The 19,012-nt window shown below is 39.7% G+C and overlaps 1 protein-coding gene across 1 annotated transcript; it reads left to right on the top strand.

Moving 5' to 3' along the window:
* Window positions 1–1,540: 1,540 nt before the first annotated feature.
* Window positions 1,541–14,029, top strand: LOC112043858 (aldo-keto reductase AKR2E4). Its single transcript, XM_024079490.1, has 8 exons — window positions 1,541–1,723; window positions 6,789–6,959; window positions 9,876–9,983; window positions 10,633–10,704; window positions 11,045–11,161; window positions 11,644–11,817; window positions 12,108–12,311; window positions 13,671–14,029. The coding sequence occupies exons 1-8, from the start codon at window positions 1,556–1,558 to the stop codon at window positions 13,848–13,850; spliced, it is 1,194 nt and encodes a 397-aa protein (XP_023935258.1). The 5' UTR covers window positions 1,541–1,555; the 3' UTR covers window positions 13,851–14,029.
* The last annotated feature ends 4,983 nt before the right edge of the window (window positions 14,030–19,012 follow it).

The following is a 19,012-nucleotide window of genomic DNA, read 5'->3' as shown; positions in this document are numbered from 1 at the left end:
GTTTGTTGACTTGAGTGTACCGGTGCTCACGTTCGTGCTGTGACCGTGGTTGGAAGCTATTTACTGATGACTTAAATACTTTTCTTTTTCCCTTGTACCTGCCAGTGTTTACCTGAATCAATAAAACTAATAATAGCGACGCAGGACGTTTGTTTAGATGTTATTGCAGGCGATCGAGATATTATACATGACAATCGTGATAACACCAGTGTCTGTCCATTGAGTGCAATTATTATCAATAGTTGGTATAGATCGATTTAAATAAAAAAGGGAAGCAGTTGCAGTTGAACTATATTTTTTCAATTTTGACTTGCCAGACTATTCACGCTAATGAAACTATTGTATTGATTGCCATGCAATAATTCAGAAGTAGATATTTTTTAACCGACTTCCAAAAAGGAGGAGGTTCTACGTTCGGCTGTATGTATGTTTTTTTTTTTTTTTTTTTTATGTATGTCCAGCGATAATTCCGTCAATTATGGACCGATTTTAAAAATTCTTTTTTTGTTTTGTAGGGTTTACTTCCAGGGTGGTCCCATTTTTTTCATGTCAGGATCTGATGATAGCATCCTGGAGAAATTGAGGGGAACTTTCGAAAGTTGTAGAGACGGCTAGTACGTTTGTTAGTGTTTCCATAAGGTATTTTAAAGCACTACAACTTTATGAAGGTTTGGAGTTGGTCTGATGATGGAGCCGAAACACAGACGATGGAACTCGTCAAGGATTTACAGCAGTCACCTTTTGTTTAGGCTTGATTAATTTGTATTGATGAGTACTTTCCACTTATATGGGTTGTGACTGTATTAAGGGTCTGGTGATGAAGACGAGGGACAGTGAAGAGAACTCCTCGACGGTTCACAGTAGCTACCTTGTGTTTGGACTTGATAAATTTGTATTGATGAGAACTTTCCACCTAGAAGGATTGTGACTGTATCAAGGGTCTGGTGATGAAGACGAGGGACAGTGAAGAGAACTCCTCGACGGAGATAGGTTGTGACTGTACACACGCAGTGGGTATGCTAACACTAAAAATAAAAAAATAAAAATTTTAATAAAAAAAATTCAACCGACTTCCAACTCAAAAATTAACCTCAACTAAAATGCAAAAAATAACATCTTACCTATGTGCTACCTTCTGATCAATTTGAAGGCGGTGCCAATTCAGTGTCATGTTTTAATTAAAGCCGTTTCTAAAAGAACCACAGAAATTTTGTAACTTAAACGGCTTGAATTAAAACATCACTGGCTTGGCACCGCCTTCAAATTGATCAGAAGGTAGCACATAGGTAAGATGTTATTTTTTGCTTTTTAGTTGAGGTTAATTTTTGAGTTGGAAGTCGGTTGAATTTTTTTTATTAAAATTTTTTAACGTGTCTATTCTTTAGCTTCTTAATATAAAAGCGTCAGCGGGGGTTAGACCGAGCGTATCTGGGAGTTACTAATTGTGTTGAAGATGAAAGAAATAAAGATTTTACAGTAAAATACGATGTAATTTTCACGCAGGCCAAGTCGAGGGTCGACACATCGTATATTATAATAATACGAGCGCGCTGAGATGAGAAGTGATGCTGTATTTAAATGCGTGTGCACATTTCACCGGCGTCAGTCGCACGGAGCGGGTGACGCGCGCGAGTCAGTCGGGTCAGTCGAGTCAGTCCACACGTCAGAAGACATGCGCCTTGTTATCTGTGTCGCGGTGCTGGTCGCCGTCGCTGCTGCCCATGTAAGATGAAGTTTTATTTATCTATAGGTAATTCTGGGAAGTAATGTAATTAAAAAATATATTGCTTTGTTATTGTCTCTTGTACCTTTTAATAGTGGACTTGAATTATGATTGATGGAAAGAGTTATGAGGTCTAAAGTAATACCCTTGAAATCCATTTGGTTTTCTATTTTCCAAAAAACTGTCAGTAGTATCTACTTACTTACTCTTACATCGGAGACAAGAATGGTGTAGCATCCCCACCCTGCTAGGGTCAGTGGCACCCCGGCAGTGCCCAGCAGTGCCCAGCAGTGCCCAGTAGTGGACTATTAGATATAGGCTGATGATTATGTTACTAATATCTTATAGCAACAAGTTGATCTCAGAAACTAGCAGTCGTCACTGAGGTTAGTCCGCTCGTGCAGCAGGTTGGGTTTTCCTGGACAGATCGGGTGAGGTACACGATTCGAAGCGACCCTGACAGTACAAGCTTATACCTTATGTGACGTGCGCGACAGCAGAAAATCGAAAGGGCGCCTCTGACGTCAAAGTCGCCCTCACACTAAGGTTATTCTGATAATCGACGTCATAAGTCAAAAATATGCACCGATCATTTTACGGATACAAAAGCGTCAGCTCTAGTGTTTTATGAATAAGCTCTGTGGATCATGATAGCAAAGGATGTTTGTTTTTCGGTTTTAAGTTCGCAATTGTTGGAACTGTTTTTGAAAACAGTTTTTCCTTTTGTCGATATGGTTGGAATATATTTTTAAAATAATTACTAAGCTTATTGAGCAATATAGGTGTCACTAGCGGACGCCCGCGACTTCGTCTGCGTGGAATTCAACTTTTTCAGAAATCCCGCGGATCCCATGGGTTTTTCCGGCATGAAAGTAGCCTGTGTTAAACAAATATAAATCTATTTCAATTTCAGCCAAATCACTTCAGTAGCCGCGTAAAGGAGAAACAAACATTCACACTTACACACAAACTTTCGCCTACATGCGATGTTAAGTGGCCTCTTTTAGCGTTAGATACAAACTCGGGCACAAATGATACAAAGCTGAAAATTTTCCATAAATCAGAACATATAGGTAAATCTCATGAGGCCAATTTTCAGAAAAATCTACATTGGTTTCTCTCTCTCTCTCTCTCTCGCTCTCTCTCTCTCTCGCTCTCTCTCTCTCTCTCATCTACTTAGTTGATTTACAACTAAATTGTTTTTTAAAGGTGCATTTGATCGTGTTAGTGCTGGTAGTAGACAATTTTTTTTAAAGACATTATCTACTTTGGTCTTGGACATGACTAATGTTTCCTTTTCGTCTCCAATTGAGCGAAAAGCCTACGCTTAATGTACCTAAAGTGTTTTTCAGATAGCATGGTTACGGTGACATTCCCCTGTATGACGGTCATATTACGTTATTGTGAATCGCAGCAAACTTTCAAGAGTAAAACGAACTGTCACCCGCACCATTCTCAATGAAACGAACTGTAGGTTCAGTTCCCTCCACCGTCAGTTCTTTCGTAGGTAAAAAACATAATGTAAAGGAGAATGCCCACCGGCCAATACCCGCCTGTAAAACCAGGTTTAAAAAATATAAAAGTATGAAACCCCCAGATATAATTATTTCGACAGTCCCTTTGTTTAAAAACTTATACACTGTCGAACATGTATAGTTTTCTTAAGAAAGTATATGGAAATGGTAACGTGATGTAAATAAGGATCTGGTTTAATTAATAGGCCAGGCCAGGGCTGAGGATGTGCATTGTGCATTCCCTGTTAATTACAAGTCTATACATATATCAAGGCACCAGCAAAACACTAATTGGTAGTTTTCCTCAAAATCATGATTACAATAACATTTTGTACATACAATATAACCTGCGACACCTTTATGTTATGCCTCCATTCAAGGTTATATTCAAACTTTCGTTATAATACAACTGTAGTTTGTTTTGTATTTCAATTATAGAAATATGTTTGAGAGAAACTAAAAGATGAGAGACAGATAGCTAAACATGAGCCTATAGGTATTCGTGGCCTAAACGAATCACTAATCTAGTTTAGGTAAGTAATAATTCAAATAAAAAATGTTAGTCGTAAATATTTTTTATGACCACTTATCGTCAGCTGAACTCTTATAAAAAACAGCACGACTAAACAGCTTGGCTAATAAAAACTAAAACAAAAACAAATATATAGTTTCGAAAACATTAATGATTTGCTAATGTGTCCAAGTTGTTTATGATTGGATCCGGTTTAGCAAAGTAAGTATATCGCAGACTACCACACAGACCGCAGGCTGTAAGCCTTTCAGCTAAAAATAGTTGGCAATAAGGTAGTTGACTCATAAACAATATTAATTTCGTGTATAAATAAAAGTTAAGGATTTCTTATAAAACTTAAATTTAAATATCATTATAGCATTTTTTCCAATTATCCAAAAGTTTTATGATGTCACGATATTACTATGTAATAAACGGCAAACTCAGGCAATACCAAATTTTTGCTTCTCTCAAGAGCTGTTTCAGACTAGCGTTTTATACGCGCGTATGAGCTCGTTTTTGGAAGCGCATGTAGGCGCGTAAAGGCGCGCTTTTTGGCTCATCTCGTACGGGCGTTGAAGGGCTTCTAATCTCGTATACCGCCGGTTCGAGCGAATACGTCGAAATGTGCCTGTTTACGCGAGTCCGGTTTTTTAAAGCGCATAATGTACCGCGCGTGTAAGCGTGTATGCTGAAACGACAGTATGCGCGCAAAAAAATACGTCAGTCTGCAATAACGCTTAGTGTTCACGGGTTTACATGACGTCATATATAAAGTTTCGGCTCTTTTTGTCAAAAAAAAATTATAAATTGATTTTTTTATGTGTTCATGTCTCAAAAAAAGTAATATTTTTTTAATCTAGTAGAACGCTAATGTACAAATTAAGAGGCCTACTGGCAGTCGGTAATATGGCCTTCCAGTTAAGATTGCGGAACAACAAAACAGGAGCAGCACCCTAATTACTGTTTTAACTTTTCATAAACTATCAAACATTTATCAAGACCATCGTATCGGTATCGGTATTCCTAGTACATTATTAATGAAATGACGTAGAGAATCGATTTCCATGCAGACTATGTCGCGGTAATACGTTTTTTTTTACTGAGCACTAAGTAAAAGTAAAAAAGTTCAAAGAATAATATTATTGACTAGCGGACGCCCGCGACTTCGTCCGCGTGAAAGTCGTTGTAAACTTTCAACTACCCCTATCCTACCCTACCCTGACCTACCTCTACCCTACTCCTACCCTACCCTATCCCAACCCTACCCCTACCCTACCCTACCCCTGCGCTACCCTACCCTACCCCTTCCCTACCCTACCCTACCCTACCCCTACTCATTAAGGCTGCACTTCTTTATTTATTCCTCCCACCGCGAATCACGTCGAGCGCGGCAACCGTTACACAAAAATAATCCTTAAACCATGAATTAGTATTCACGCGCGATGGCTTAGCGTATTTTATGTATAACTTTGGTGTTTCTTTACCAATTTTTATGATTCTTTTTTTATTGAATAGGTAATAATGTTAACTTTCTTATTAGGGATGAGTGATGAGTGTTATAAACATAAGAGTAGACAAATATAATTAGAAAGCTCCAAACTGCTAAGCTATCGGGAGTTACAGGAGTTATTGTGAGTCAACCATAAAAGATAGACATATATATGCTGTAGTGTTTTCATAGATAATTTTAAGGAAAACATTTCCGTCATACATGATTTCTATGTAGCTTTAACAATTAAGGCTGTACACGCGACGAAAGCTTAAAAAATTGAGTAACTTCTCCCGTTTTCTCAACATTTCTCTTCACTGCTCTGCTCCTATTGATCGTAGCGTAATGAAAAGTATACTATAACCTGCTCAGGAGTATGTTGAACAATTGTACCAAGTTTCGTTAAAATCCGTCCAGTAGTTTTTGTTTCTATAAAGAACATACAGACAGACAGACAGACAGACAGACAGACAGACAGACAGACAGACAGACAAAAATTTTACTGATTGCATTTTTGGCATCAGTATCGATCACTAATCACCCCCTGATAGTTATTTTGGAAATATATTTAATGTACAGAATTGACCTCTCTACAGATTTATTATAAGTATAGAAGATAATGTCATCGGACTCCCGAACTTGACCTTCTGCTATCGAATTCAGATTATCACAATATTTTAGGTACCTAGTGGTTGGCCGTCGCTTGCTCCCGGCAACTGCGAGGTGAACCACTCGATCATCTGTACTACTCCAAACGTATTTGCATATATTATCATGCTTATTTTATTATACTTTTATATATGTTCTTCTTATCTGTGTAAAAAGATTGTTATAAAATAAAATAAGAAAGCTATTTATTCTCAAATCTCTTCACGGTTCATTTTTGTTAGTATTGTTAGTATGAAAAAAATATATAGATATATACTTAATTAATGTTAGTAGGTAAGTATGTTGTAACAATATCTATGAGATTAGCGCCCCTTCTCGGGTAAAGGTCTCCTCCATTCTTTTCCATGATTCCCTTTCCTTTGCTGTTCTCATCCACACCTTTCCAGCAGTTTTAATGATGATGTCGTGAGTCCACCGTTTGTTTGGTCTGCCAACATTCCTTTTACCTTGTGGTCCTGTCCACCTTGTACATTGTAAGGTCCTGTCCACCTTGTACAAAAAGATTGTTAAAGGAGACTTAAAAAACTTACTTTAAAACACACGACTGAAATAAAACTTCTATAACTCCCTCTCTCTCAAGATCGGTTTGTCTCACCCGGTTACGCTTTTGGTAATGTAAGTAGTAAGTAAGGAGTAAGCTGGCTGGTTAGTAGATTCACTACTAGCTTACTCGTCAAGTCAAGAGTGCGAAAAAAGTTTCAAGTACTTTAAAAAAGTATCTTTTACTGATTGATTATTTGATAAATAAAATCGTAGATCTATTACTGTTTTATTACTGTTCATGAACTCCCACAAAGTAACTCCTGTTTCTATTTAATAATAAAATTAGTTAACAGTTCCATTTTGATATTTAAAGAATGCCGGAATATTTTTATCCAGCGCGCCCCCCCGCACCGTGTGCACCAGCAAGCCCCGCAGCACGAGCCGCCGCAGCCGCCGCCGCTCCTCACTCCGCAGAGCACGTGCTCGGCGCCAGTCACTCGGCTGAGGGACGGCAACTTCATGCCCAGGTTCGGCTTCGGGACTTGGCTGGGATTCGACGAGAATCAGGTGATGACACATTTTGATGCACAGTTCTTGGCGGTTTCCGAATTGAGGTATACTTTCAAAATTCTAAAATTGATTAATATCAATTCGCTAGTTAATAACACACATTCATTGTAGTCGTGTCTATCTGTTCCTACAGACTTCACAAGTTCGGAAAGCTACCAAAAAGAGCTCGAAAAGCAGTTTCTCATTCAAAATCAATTTATCATCTATATTTCCATTGTTTCTTGCGTTAAGACTCGATTGTCGTCACGCAACATTGTCTTAATTACATCTAATTAAACACGATATCCTTCTAAGATAAAAAATAATTGGAATAGCTTTGATGAACGATCTAACCGTAGGTACTAATGGAAAGACTACTGGCTACCTGTGTGCTATTACTGCTTGTACATGTATTCTGAGTTAACTAACGAAGTACTTACGTCGGTACTACGCAGTACTCAGATGCAAGTAACTTGTCCATTGTTATTTTACAACAACTGGGGACTGGAATCTCTTACAAAGTTGTGAAACATTACGATCTGTAGCGTTGTCGTTGAGGTTTTCTGCATCTATGTTGAGCAGAATATTCTTGATAATGATTATGTAAGAAAAAGTTTGTTTTTTTATTATTTTATTGAGAAAGAAAACAAAGGAAAATTAAGCTAACTTTTCATAATACCTAATTAAAGTTATAAAAATCAATCCCACGTTGAATGGAGACAAGAATACAGACTGCATTACCGCATTGGCCATCCAGGCTGATCCTTTGCGCAAAAAATGAGCCAGCCCTATGAATAATTAAAAAAATCGTTTGGTTTCAGGTAACAAACAGTATCGCACTTCTAGATATGCGACCCTTCTCATGGCCCCCCCTTTGAATTAATAGTTTATAAACTCGAACCGGTCTCATGTATGGCTGAACCGTTTACTGCCTTCTTCGAAAAATAGGAACATTTTACACGGAGTGAAACTATAAACCAGAGGTTCCCAGATTTTTTCTCACAGACCACTTTCTAATTAAACTAGTTCCGGTGGACCCGCTGTTAAATTTCTATACAAAACTCGACAAAAAAAAGTGAATTGGTAGATTCACTTATGGATATTTTCGTTGCTAGTGTGAGAATTAAATTGTGCTATGAGTAAACGAGACAAACTAATACTGTCGGCAAAAAGTTATATCAGCCAATTTAAATTTTTGATATTTACTCACAGTACAAGAAAGCATAAATTCACAATTATTTTAATAATAATAATAATAATAATAATTGTGAAACTGTCATTCTCAGATCACTCCTTGAAGGCGAGACCTATAAATACCTTGGAATGACAGAAGCACTTGGTATTGAGACAGGGAATATGAAACAGGTAGTGAAGGAACGCTTCTTTGGCCGCCTGAAAAAAGTCCTAAAAAGTCTTTTATCAGGCGGTAACAAGGTGCGTGCCTTCAATAGCTGGGTCATGCCCTTACTCATATACACTTTTGGCATTCTAAAGTGGACTCAAACCGAACTGGATTCCCTGGACTGTAAAGTCCGCAAACTGCTGACGTCATACCGGATGCATCACCCCCGTTCATCTGTAATGAGATTGTACATCCCACGCAAGTGTGGAGGACGTGGCTTCTTAAACGCCAAGAACCTCCATAATCGTGAGGTGTGCAACCTCAGAGATCATTTTCTCAAGATGAATGTGAGTATGTATCAGGATGTCGTTGCAGTGGATAAGGGACTTACCCCGCTATCCCTAGGCAAAGAGAACTGGCGCAAACCTATAGTAATTAGTAACTCAGATCGTGTGGCAATATGGAAGAGCAAGGAGTTGCATGGACGATTCTACAAGGCCCTTACTGGGCCGGATGTAGATCAAATAACATCTGTATCTTGGTTGCAATTCGGTGACCTCTTTGGGGAAACCGAGGGTTTTGTCTGTGCAATTATGGACGAAGTTATAAAGACGAGAAACTACCGGAAACACATTATGAAAGATGGCACTCTAGACATCTGTCGAGCGTGTCATCGTCCTGGGGAGTCCCTCAGGCATATTGTGTCCGGGTGTTCTCACCTTGCTAACGGCGAATACTTGCACAGACATAATCAAGTAGCCAAGATAATCCACCAACAACTTGCTCTTCAATATGGCCTTATCGATTTTGAGATGCCTTACTATAGGTACGACCCAGCGTCAGTCCTTGAAAATAGCAGTGCATTGCTCTACTGGGACCGAACGATTATCACTGACAGGTATATTGTAGCCAATAGACCTGATATAGTGCTAGTCGATCGGTCAGTGCGTCGTGCAATAATTGTTGATATTACTGTTCCACATGACGATAATCTGGTTAAAGCCGAAAAGGAAAAAGTATCAAAATACTTGGACCTTGCTCACGAGATTACCGCCATGTGGAATGTTGAGTCAACTATTATTGTTCCGATAGTTGTTTCAGTCAATGGTCTTATAGCGAAAAGCTTCGACCAACACCTTAAGAAGCTTTCGCTTAACTGTTGGATCAAGAGTCGGATACAAAAGGCAGTGATTCTTGAGACGGCGCGTATTGTGAGGAGGTTCCTCACTCTGGAGCCCTGACCACCGGTTGCTTGGGCACTCAAATGTCCCGCAGCGGGAGGGTGAAATTTTTTTTATAAATTTTTAATAATGTTTTGTATTTTATACTTATATTGTTAAAAATTTAAAAAAAAGAAGTAATAAATAAATGAGAGAAAATAATAATTTATTTAGAAAACTCCCCATTTGGTATAATAAATTATCAGAATAAATTATCTTGGACCCCCATTTTTAAGTCACGTCAACGTAGATCCCTGCCGAGTCTTCCGTAGACCCTTGGGAGTCCACCTGGAGCACGATGGGAATCGATGCTGTAAACAGTTAGCGTAAAGTAATTGTAACCGTAAGTAAACGTCCACTCCTGTGTGCCAGGTGCCCATACCGGTGACAGACGAGTCGGTGCAGCTGGCGGTGGAGATGGCCATCGACGCCGGCTACCGACACATCGACACCGCCAGCATCTACCATATTGAGGACCAGGTCTGTGCCACTCCATATCTTTGCGCAGCTTCACCCACGTGGTTCCCGTTCCCGTTGGAATACGGGGATAAAATATAGCCTTCCTCGATAAATGGGCTATCTAACACTGAAAGAATTTTTCAAATCAGACTAGAAGTTCCTGAGATTAGATTGAAGCAAACAAATTCTCAGTCTCTCGTCAGCTTTGTAATATTAGTATAGATAATATCATTGGTTTCCTGCCAGTTTAATAATATAATCACCCGCACCTCACAGCGTATGTCAATAAGCGCGAATAGGACTAGCGTGGGATTAAGTAACAACCTCTTCGGAAAAAATGTTTGTTTTCTGGTTTTCAACAGAAAGGTTGTGTCAGAGCTCGGGTCAGCTGATTATTTGATATTTTTTTTAATTGGCTCAGGTCTGATCTGGTGGTGGTTTGGGCCATGGCTAGTTACGTTAGGTACGGCAAGTGAATCAGCATTCTGGTATCTAATTACCTGGTGGGAGGTCGACCAACAATGCGCTTTTCTGTGCGAAGTCATCAACGGCTCCTCGAATTATATTTCAGATTTGCGACTAGGTTAGCAATGTTAGTAACTTTGGTTAACTGAAAATAGAGATATTCAATTAGATATCACAGGGATCAGTAACTGTTGTCGTGTTCCAGGTGGGAAGAGCCGTAAACAAGAAGATCCAGGAAGGCGTCGTGCGGCGGGAGGAGCTGTTCATCACTACTAAGGTAGGCGTAAGACTGAACCTGGACCTACGTTACACGCTGATAAAGTATTTTACTATTGGTGAAAGAATGATCATAATTGGTTCAATATATCCAGAAATTACCCCCTGCAACCTCAATAACTATATACTTTTGATTGGATTGGCAGATTTTAAATTGCAGACTTTAAAAATTCTCTAAAATTCTTATTATTATTTAAAACTATTATTCTTTAAAATTTCATCACGATGTTTTTCCATCACCCGTTTGATGCCTCAAACGGTGAAGGAAAAACATCGTGATATTTAATTTGTTTTCCTACCTCGGTTGAGGGGCAGTATTTACATCAGAGGTCTGATTCCAGCTGTGGAACGACGCGCACAGGCGCGAGGCGGTGGTGCCCGCGCTGCGCGAGTCGCTGCAGAGGCTGAACCTCACCTACGTGGACCTCTACCTCATCCACTACCCCATCGCCACTGAGGTAAGGACAAAGCTTCTAGCTGTAACGGAACGACGCGACAACAACAACCAGCAGGCGACCACGACCACTGTCGACCATACGAGCCAAGCAAAGCGACCACGTCAAGAGTGGCGCCGGAAAACAACAACTTATGATTTACTTCATACCTGTTCTGTTAAAGGTCAAGCTTAAGACCCCCACGTTATCAAGACATCAGCTAACAATATTCCTACCCCCAAATATATTATTAGTTGATGTTACTGGGGGACCTATACATTTCTCGTGTCCTAAACTTGTTGGAAAGAATTCCTGTTCGATTTGTCACCCCAAGTTCTTTCTAAAGCTAGCTTGAATTTGAATTTATTTTCAAATCATTCTTTATAAAAAATTTAATGAAATAAGTTTCATAAGCCTGATTGTCCCACTTTCAGCTGAACGCTCAATTCTTCATTTGAGACATAATTATTTATTTATTTTATAAATAGTTAGCTTTTTACTTTTAGACGAAGGCTTTCAAACCGTATGCGGACGTGGACTACCTGCAGCCGTGGCCAGGGATGGTGGAGGCGCATCAGCTGAAGCTGACCAAGTCCATCGGCATCTGCAACTACAACAAGACGCAGCTGCAGCGCTTGTGGGACAGCCACGAAGTTAAACCGGCCGTCTTGCAAATAGAGGTACAACCATTTATCGTCTCTGGGTTATACAGATACTATAAACAGTCTCTTTATGGATATTGAAAAGCAATCAAACCATGCCTGTCTGCAGCCACCTGTAAAATAAAAACAGTACCTCTATTTTTTTATTTTCTCATCTTTTTGTCATGGTTAAGGATTTTAAGGAATCATCACTTGCCACCTCACCTGCCGCTGGATTAGAGTGAGGGGGAATAATTATAAAAATCATAGATCAACCCACGGAAGCAACGAGAAAGACAGATTGGTAATTCAACGTCAACCTTCCACAGACGAACCTCAACCTGCAGCAAGCCGAGCTGCGCGAGTACTGCCACGACAACGACATCGCCGTCATCGGCTACACGCCCTTCGGCTCGCTGTTCCCCAACAAGCTGCGGCCGGGCGCGCCGCCCCCGCGGGTCGACCACCCCATGCTCGTGGCCATGGCGCAGAAATACAACAAGACTGTGCCGCAAATAGTGCTGAGATTCAATGTAAGTAGTCCGTAGTTTACAAACAAAGGATTAATAATTGTATCCCGAAATTCAATCCATCTCATTGGTAGATTGGACTAGCGCCTACAAAACAAAATACCAATAGTTTATTTAAAGTACGTAGGTCTATGACTTTGTCAGAACATATGGTATTTTTGATGAAAGCTAAATGATTGTCTGCTCTTTTACTTACCATAGGTAAGAATGGTAGGCAAATAAAAATTTTGGTACGTGGTGGCTTTTAAAGGTGGCATGTAACAAAGTTTGATGCGTTAAAGCGTCCAAGTATATTATTTTATTATTGGAATATCCTCAGTCATCAGTCCCATTAGGTGCTAAACATAGGCCTCTTGGATGGACTTTCAAACACCAAGGTCTCGAGCCGCCAGCATCCAGCGGCTTCCTGCGGCCCGCTTGATATCCTCGATCCATCTAGTGAGGAAGTCGACCGACACTGCGCTTTCGGGTGCAAGGTCACCATTTCAGCACCTTAGGATCCCAACGTCCACCGGTTCTTTGAACTACGGGGCTTGCCTATTGCCACTTCAGCTTTGCGACTCGCTGGGCTATGTCAGTGACATTGGTTCTTCTGTGGATCTCTTCATTTCTGATTCAATGATGCAGAGAACCTTCAAGCATAGCTTACTCCATCGCCCGCTGAGCATTGTATGAGGCCGATAATTAGTGACCAAGTCTCGGAGTCGGTCATCACTGTCAACACGCATTATTCGAAAACCTTCATATTCAGGCACTAAAGAACTTACGGCGTAAAGATGTCGTGGCGTTTTCCGAACGCTGCCCAGCCGAGCTGGATTCGATGGTTCACCTCTTACTCGAAATTCAACCTAACTGGACTATGTGTCCTAGATATTCGTCTACAAGTTCAAGCTCAGAGTTCTCAACAATATCATGGGTGGAGCGATACATGAGTCACCAATCCCCGAAAAGATTAATTAAACTTGGACGTTTTAAGGTTGTGTGGTGATGAATTTTTTATCCATAACACGGTGATGAATTTTTTAACCATAACACGGTGATGAATTTTTTAACCATAACGTACCATTTTGTTATTTTCTCCATTTCGTTAATGTGGCGTAGTTGTACAGGTATAATGCGAAGCGACTGTCGTCTGACCTCCGCGGCCCGAAAATGGTATTCTCTGTATTAAAGTGGTCAGAGCTGGGTACGGTGTTCAACTCACCATGCAACCACCACAGTAGATGAGACCACTTTGTCTTCTGGGATCAGCATTGTGCAATCTTGTTACATGCCTTCTCGACAAGCCAGTGTATTTTGTGATTAACCTGTATTCCATTTTCCTTCATGAGCTAATACACGTAAACGATTGATTGGTTTCAGTACGAGCTGGGAGTAACTCCGATCCCCAAGACCGTCACCAAGTCTCGCATATACGAGAACCTGAACATATTCGACTTCACCCTGGACGACTTCGACCGTCGAGACTTGAAGAATTTCGACACCGGCTTCCGAGTCGTCGACGTTAAGTTCTTCAGTGATTCTCCTTACTATCCGTTTTAGGACATTCAGCGTCATACAAATCTTAACAAGTCAATAGAAACCAGTTTTATTTCACACTCTTTAAATAAATCCTAAATCTCTATATTTTGCTGTTTTAAGAGTGTGTTAGTACCGAGTGCGGCATAACTATGCAGTTCGCGTGCACGTGCAATACTAAAATAAATTTTTCTTCTCGAAAATATTGTTTTATTAAAAAATATATATCATCCACGGCCACCCATATTCATTAGATTGTTAGATAGCCAAATAAAAGAAACAATTATTTTTATTGATCATTGATAAGCAAGATATTTGTATGCAAATACGAATATACAAATACGAATAGCTCGAGTCTCCTCTCAGAATGAGAGGGGTTAGGCCAATAGTCCACCACGCTGGCCCAATGTGGATTGGCAGACTTCACACACGCAGAGAATTAAGATAATTCTCTGTATGTAGGTTTCCTCACGATGTTTTCCTTCACCGTTTGAGACACGTGATATTGAATTTCTTAAAATGCACACAACTGAAAAGTCGGAGGTGCATGTCCCGGACCGGATCCGAACCCACACCCTTCGGAATCGGAGGCAGAGGTCATATCCACTGGCTATGGCACTATAACGGCTCTTGTAAATACGACACACATGTATTTCAAATTCAAAATTAGCTTAAAACTTCATTATCAGGCGTATACCACTGCGCCGCGGAGGTCGCTAGTTTACCTTCAGAAGCTTACCCTAATCACATTAAGTAAGGGATTACTCAATACAGTATGATTGTTTATGGTCAACCAACGAGACTTACATGTGGGACTGACTCCCCCACCCCCCAAGAGGGAGTCCGCTCACTGTATCGCTCAATTCACTCAAGTAATCCGCGAGTGTGTTGACACCACTCGATCTCCATAATCCCCCCCCTCACCCCGCCCCACCCCGCGCGACGTCATAACCGCACTTTTAGCTAAATTAAAACAAGGGGTTTCCTGAATTTTCCGAATTTACGCTGGAAATTGACTAAAAGACCGTCAATTTTTTTCTAAATGTGGACCAATAAGCAGTTGGTTCCGGCTGATATTTGGAGCTTGTTTTTATCCCGGAAAATCTATGGTTCCAACTGAAATTGTGAAAAACTGAATTTATTGCAAAAAATCATGCGGGCAATATAGTTATACATAATACTTAAATGGTATCAGTAGTTATTTAGACTGTACCTAACTAAAAAAAAATATTGTATCGTGATTTTTACCCCTGTACCTATAGGTACAAGGTTCAGTTAAATCTTTGACAACGTGCACCGCTAACTGCGACGATTACTCAACGTCCAACTTCCGAGACAACTTACAAATGAAAATAACAATTTTAAGGGGTCTCCGCCCTTATATACGTAAAGTATATAAGCTTATATGTTACAGAGCCTCTTGCTGGTACTTTCAGTTTGATTCTTTTATATAGTACCTATCCAGACAAACAATCAAGTAAAATTGTACTTTAAGGTTATGGATATACGGTAAGAAATAAATTGAAACCGATTAAAAGACCCTTGGCGCCACCCAGACACTACTTCGCCAACGAAAAATATCAGTCAATAAGATTTCATAAATGAAACAAACGAAATTGTACTTTAATGTCATTGACCAGAGTTGATAATCGTCAGCGCGCATCCTTCAGGAGCCGAAAACGCGAGCATTTGATGAAAAGTCGATACTGAACTGGGAGATAGCACAGCTAATGCAATTTGAAGTTTACTGCTTTGCCAATATGGTAGGAATTTGTACAAATTATGTTGAGGTTATGTGACCTTAAAAAGACGCGGGAAATTTAGGCGCCAGTCCGCCCGGCGCCATCTTGCTCGTCTCCCGGCGAAGGCATTTTTCTATTCAGCTTCCGCGTACAGTTCGGCCTATTATGGCTAATTTACGGTTATCGCCCAACTTTTACTGCGATCCTCAGCTCTTGCTTATCCGCAAATGTATTTATTGTGCAAAACGTTGCATAAATTGCTTAATCTCGAAGGATGAAACGTTTAAGATAAAAACGTTATCCTGCGAGAGATAAACTATGATAAATGCATAGAGAATCTAAACTTGTGATATAAAAACAGCACTTTAACTGTAAGCCAATTTATAAGAACACAACATGCAATTTATAAAAATCCTATTGAAGCTCTACAATAACAAAAATTGCATTTGAAAATCGGCAAACTTCACACACGTCACACGCAGAGAATTACGAAAATCCTCACCTTTACCTATAGGTATAAAAAATTTAGGATAGCTTTATAGGAAAAGGTACCTTTATAAGTATCTTTGCAGGTTTCCTCACGATGTTTATCCGTCACTGTTTGAGACATTTGATATTTAATTTCTTAAAATGCACATAACTGAATGTTAAAGATGTACGCCCCGGATCGGATTGGAACCTACACCCTCCAAATCTAAGAGAGAACCCAGAGGTCATATCTGGGCTATCACGGCTCTTATATCCCGATGTTTTCAAGTACCTACTCTTAGGGTTATAAAATACTCTTACGAAATGCAAACGTATTTCAAGGACCTACAGGGCAAAGTGAAAGTCAATTTCTTAGGATTACTCAGTGTACAAACACTTCCATAGAATTATTTTAGGTACTTGTACCGACTCGTAAATCTATGAACACTTCTGAAACGACATATTACGTCATGATGTAATGGTGATAATTAAAAAGTTAAAGTTCTTCCTTAAAGAGATGATCTCTGTAAGACTGTAACTCTCATATTAATTAGGTATTAGGTACGGCACAAGTTAATCGTGAAGGCTCAAATCAAACTCACTAGCTTTCTAAGGCACCGGTATCTAACACCGACTTCTTAACTGCTATTTGGAATTTCTTGAAAGAAAGCTGCAGCTCAATATATCATAGCCTTATCCAGGGATCAAACAAGGGACTTAATTCATAATAATAGGCTAAACACCAACGAGATTTAATACCTATACATAACTTACCTTTTTACTGCTTTCATGTAATTTCCCGATGGAAATATCTCATTAACGTCATGTCACTAAGTTTTCCAAAAATTTCAGTCTAAATTGTGTCATGTCATGTTATTTATTTAAAAATTCTGTACTTTTAATTATTTTACATTATGTGTAGCGAAATTTATTATAATGTGAAGTAGTTTACGTACCAGTATTGTATGTTCCCCTTGTCCCCGTGTTTCTAAAGTCAATGGTGTTTGTTCTCTTTCATCAACTCTTTTCGGTCTTGTATTTAAATTATGAGCGTATGTTATTCCTACCTTATTAACTTTTCATGTCCTTTAACAAAAACTCAGTGTTATATCTTATTTCCTTAACTCAAAACTCAAAACAAGTTAAAAGCCATGTCAGGATTATAAAAACCAATGTTTTAAATCGTGGTATCGTGGTTGAGTTGCCAAGGTTGCTAAGTGTCTAGGAAGTGCAAAAAGAACTTCTGATAGCCGCAGATGGTAAAATAATTCAAACATCCTGGTCATGTAGTAGATCCTTCAATAAGTTAATACATTCCGATGTGGAATAAAGCTAAATAATTTGCAATGTTTCTAAATTGAGGCTTATTAATTTCCTCCTGATATTGCTGGTGTCCGTATATTGAAGACCAATGGTGCTAAGGATCAGCGTGGTCCTGTTGCTGCTGCTGCCAGGGTCCAGGGTGGAGGAGCAGGTGGACTACGAGGATATCAGCGAGCAGGAGGATCAGGATGACTACATGAACTACGATGTGATTGACGGTACATCTTCACTATAAGACAGCGTTTTAAAAACACTTGGGTTTATTTATCTTTTGTTCTGTAGATGATGTTATTTATCTTTTGTACTGTTGGTGGTTCTGAACCTGAACTTTAGTAGAAAATCTTAGAATATACAGAATAGCTTGTAAAATATTCTGTCTTGCGCTTAATAGGGGTACAGCCGTTAAGACTCTTGCACCTGTACCAACTTCCAAACTCGGGCCTGCTACTGAGAATTTTCCATATTTTATATAAAAATGAGCCCGATAATAAATAATTACCTTGTTATGATCAATTATCATTTTGAACTTATTTCGAATACTCAGCGATCTTAAGTTTATATAATCATTTTGTTCTATTCCATGTGAATTTGTCAGAAGAACCCATGCCGTTGGCCAGTGTCAATGCTAACGAGGATGACGTCATCGGCAACAGGATCAGGCGCCAGCACCAGGAGCAGGCTGCCAACACTTCGGGACACGGCCATGTTAACAAAGCTAAAGGTTACTGATGCTGCTTTGGTAATCGTTTTGCATGTACAAAGTACCTACTTACCTTGCTACTTATTTCTAGAAAAGTCTGCCGAGGCCAGGCCGGTAATCGGTCCTAACTAGAGCATATTATTCGAAGTCCCGTACTTTGTAGCATGCTTTGCCCCTCCAAAGCACGCTACAAAGTACGGGACCTTGTATCAAAATTAGTATGGAGGCTAATATGAAGGTCTCATAAAAAAGAAAGATGTTTGAAGAACCTATGAATATATGGAAATCCATAGGTTCTTCAAACCTAAGGAGTCTGTGGAACTGCTTGGAACTCTTTCATCGGCTCTTCGAACTGTGTGCCGTCCATTGCCACTAGCTTGGCTCGCTAGGCTACGTCGGTGACTTTTACAATTTTTATCCGTCATTAAACATCAGTAATCAGTTTCAGAAGCCATCAGGGATATATTGTCAGAAATAGGACTAAAGAACCTGTTCACTCCCCATTCAACCTCCATGTCCCTCGACCTCCCGACCTTCACGGCGCTGGGGTCCAGGGTCACGACTCTACCAGTCAACCCAGGAACTACTTCATCCACAAACTCGGAGACCGCGACGACTGAACCTTCCACCTTGATGTTTACACTGCCGGATTTGTTTAGCGAATGGAAATACCCCACCAGATCACCCAAATCCGCACTGAGGCAGGAAGAGGATGAAGAACGTAAGATCGAAGTTTATATATTAGTCACATCTATAGGTATACATATATTAGTATTTATACAGAATGTTCCGTAAATACTACGACATACTTTATGTCAGATGTCATTAAGGTCTACTAAAATAACACAATATATGTTATTTCACCTGCTTATCCTGTGATTCAATGTTATACTCTTTTTAACCGACTTCCAAAAAGGAGGAGGTTCTACGTTCGGCTGTATGTATGTTTTTTT

Source organism: Bicyclus anynana, chromosome 18, assembly GCF_947172395.1.
Source record: "Bicyclus anynana chromosome 18, ilBicAnyn1.1, whole genome shotgun sequence".
Lineage (NCBI taxonomy): Eukaryota > Metazoa > Arthropoda > Insecta > Lepidoptera > Nymphalidae > Bicyclus > Bicyclus anynana.
The sequence above is the reverse complement of the archived record's forward strand: the minus strand, read 5'-3'. Positions and strand labels throughout refer to the sequence as shown.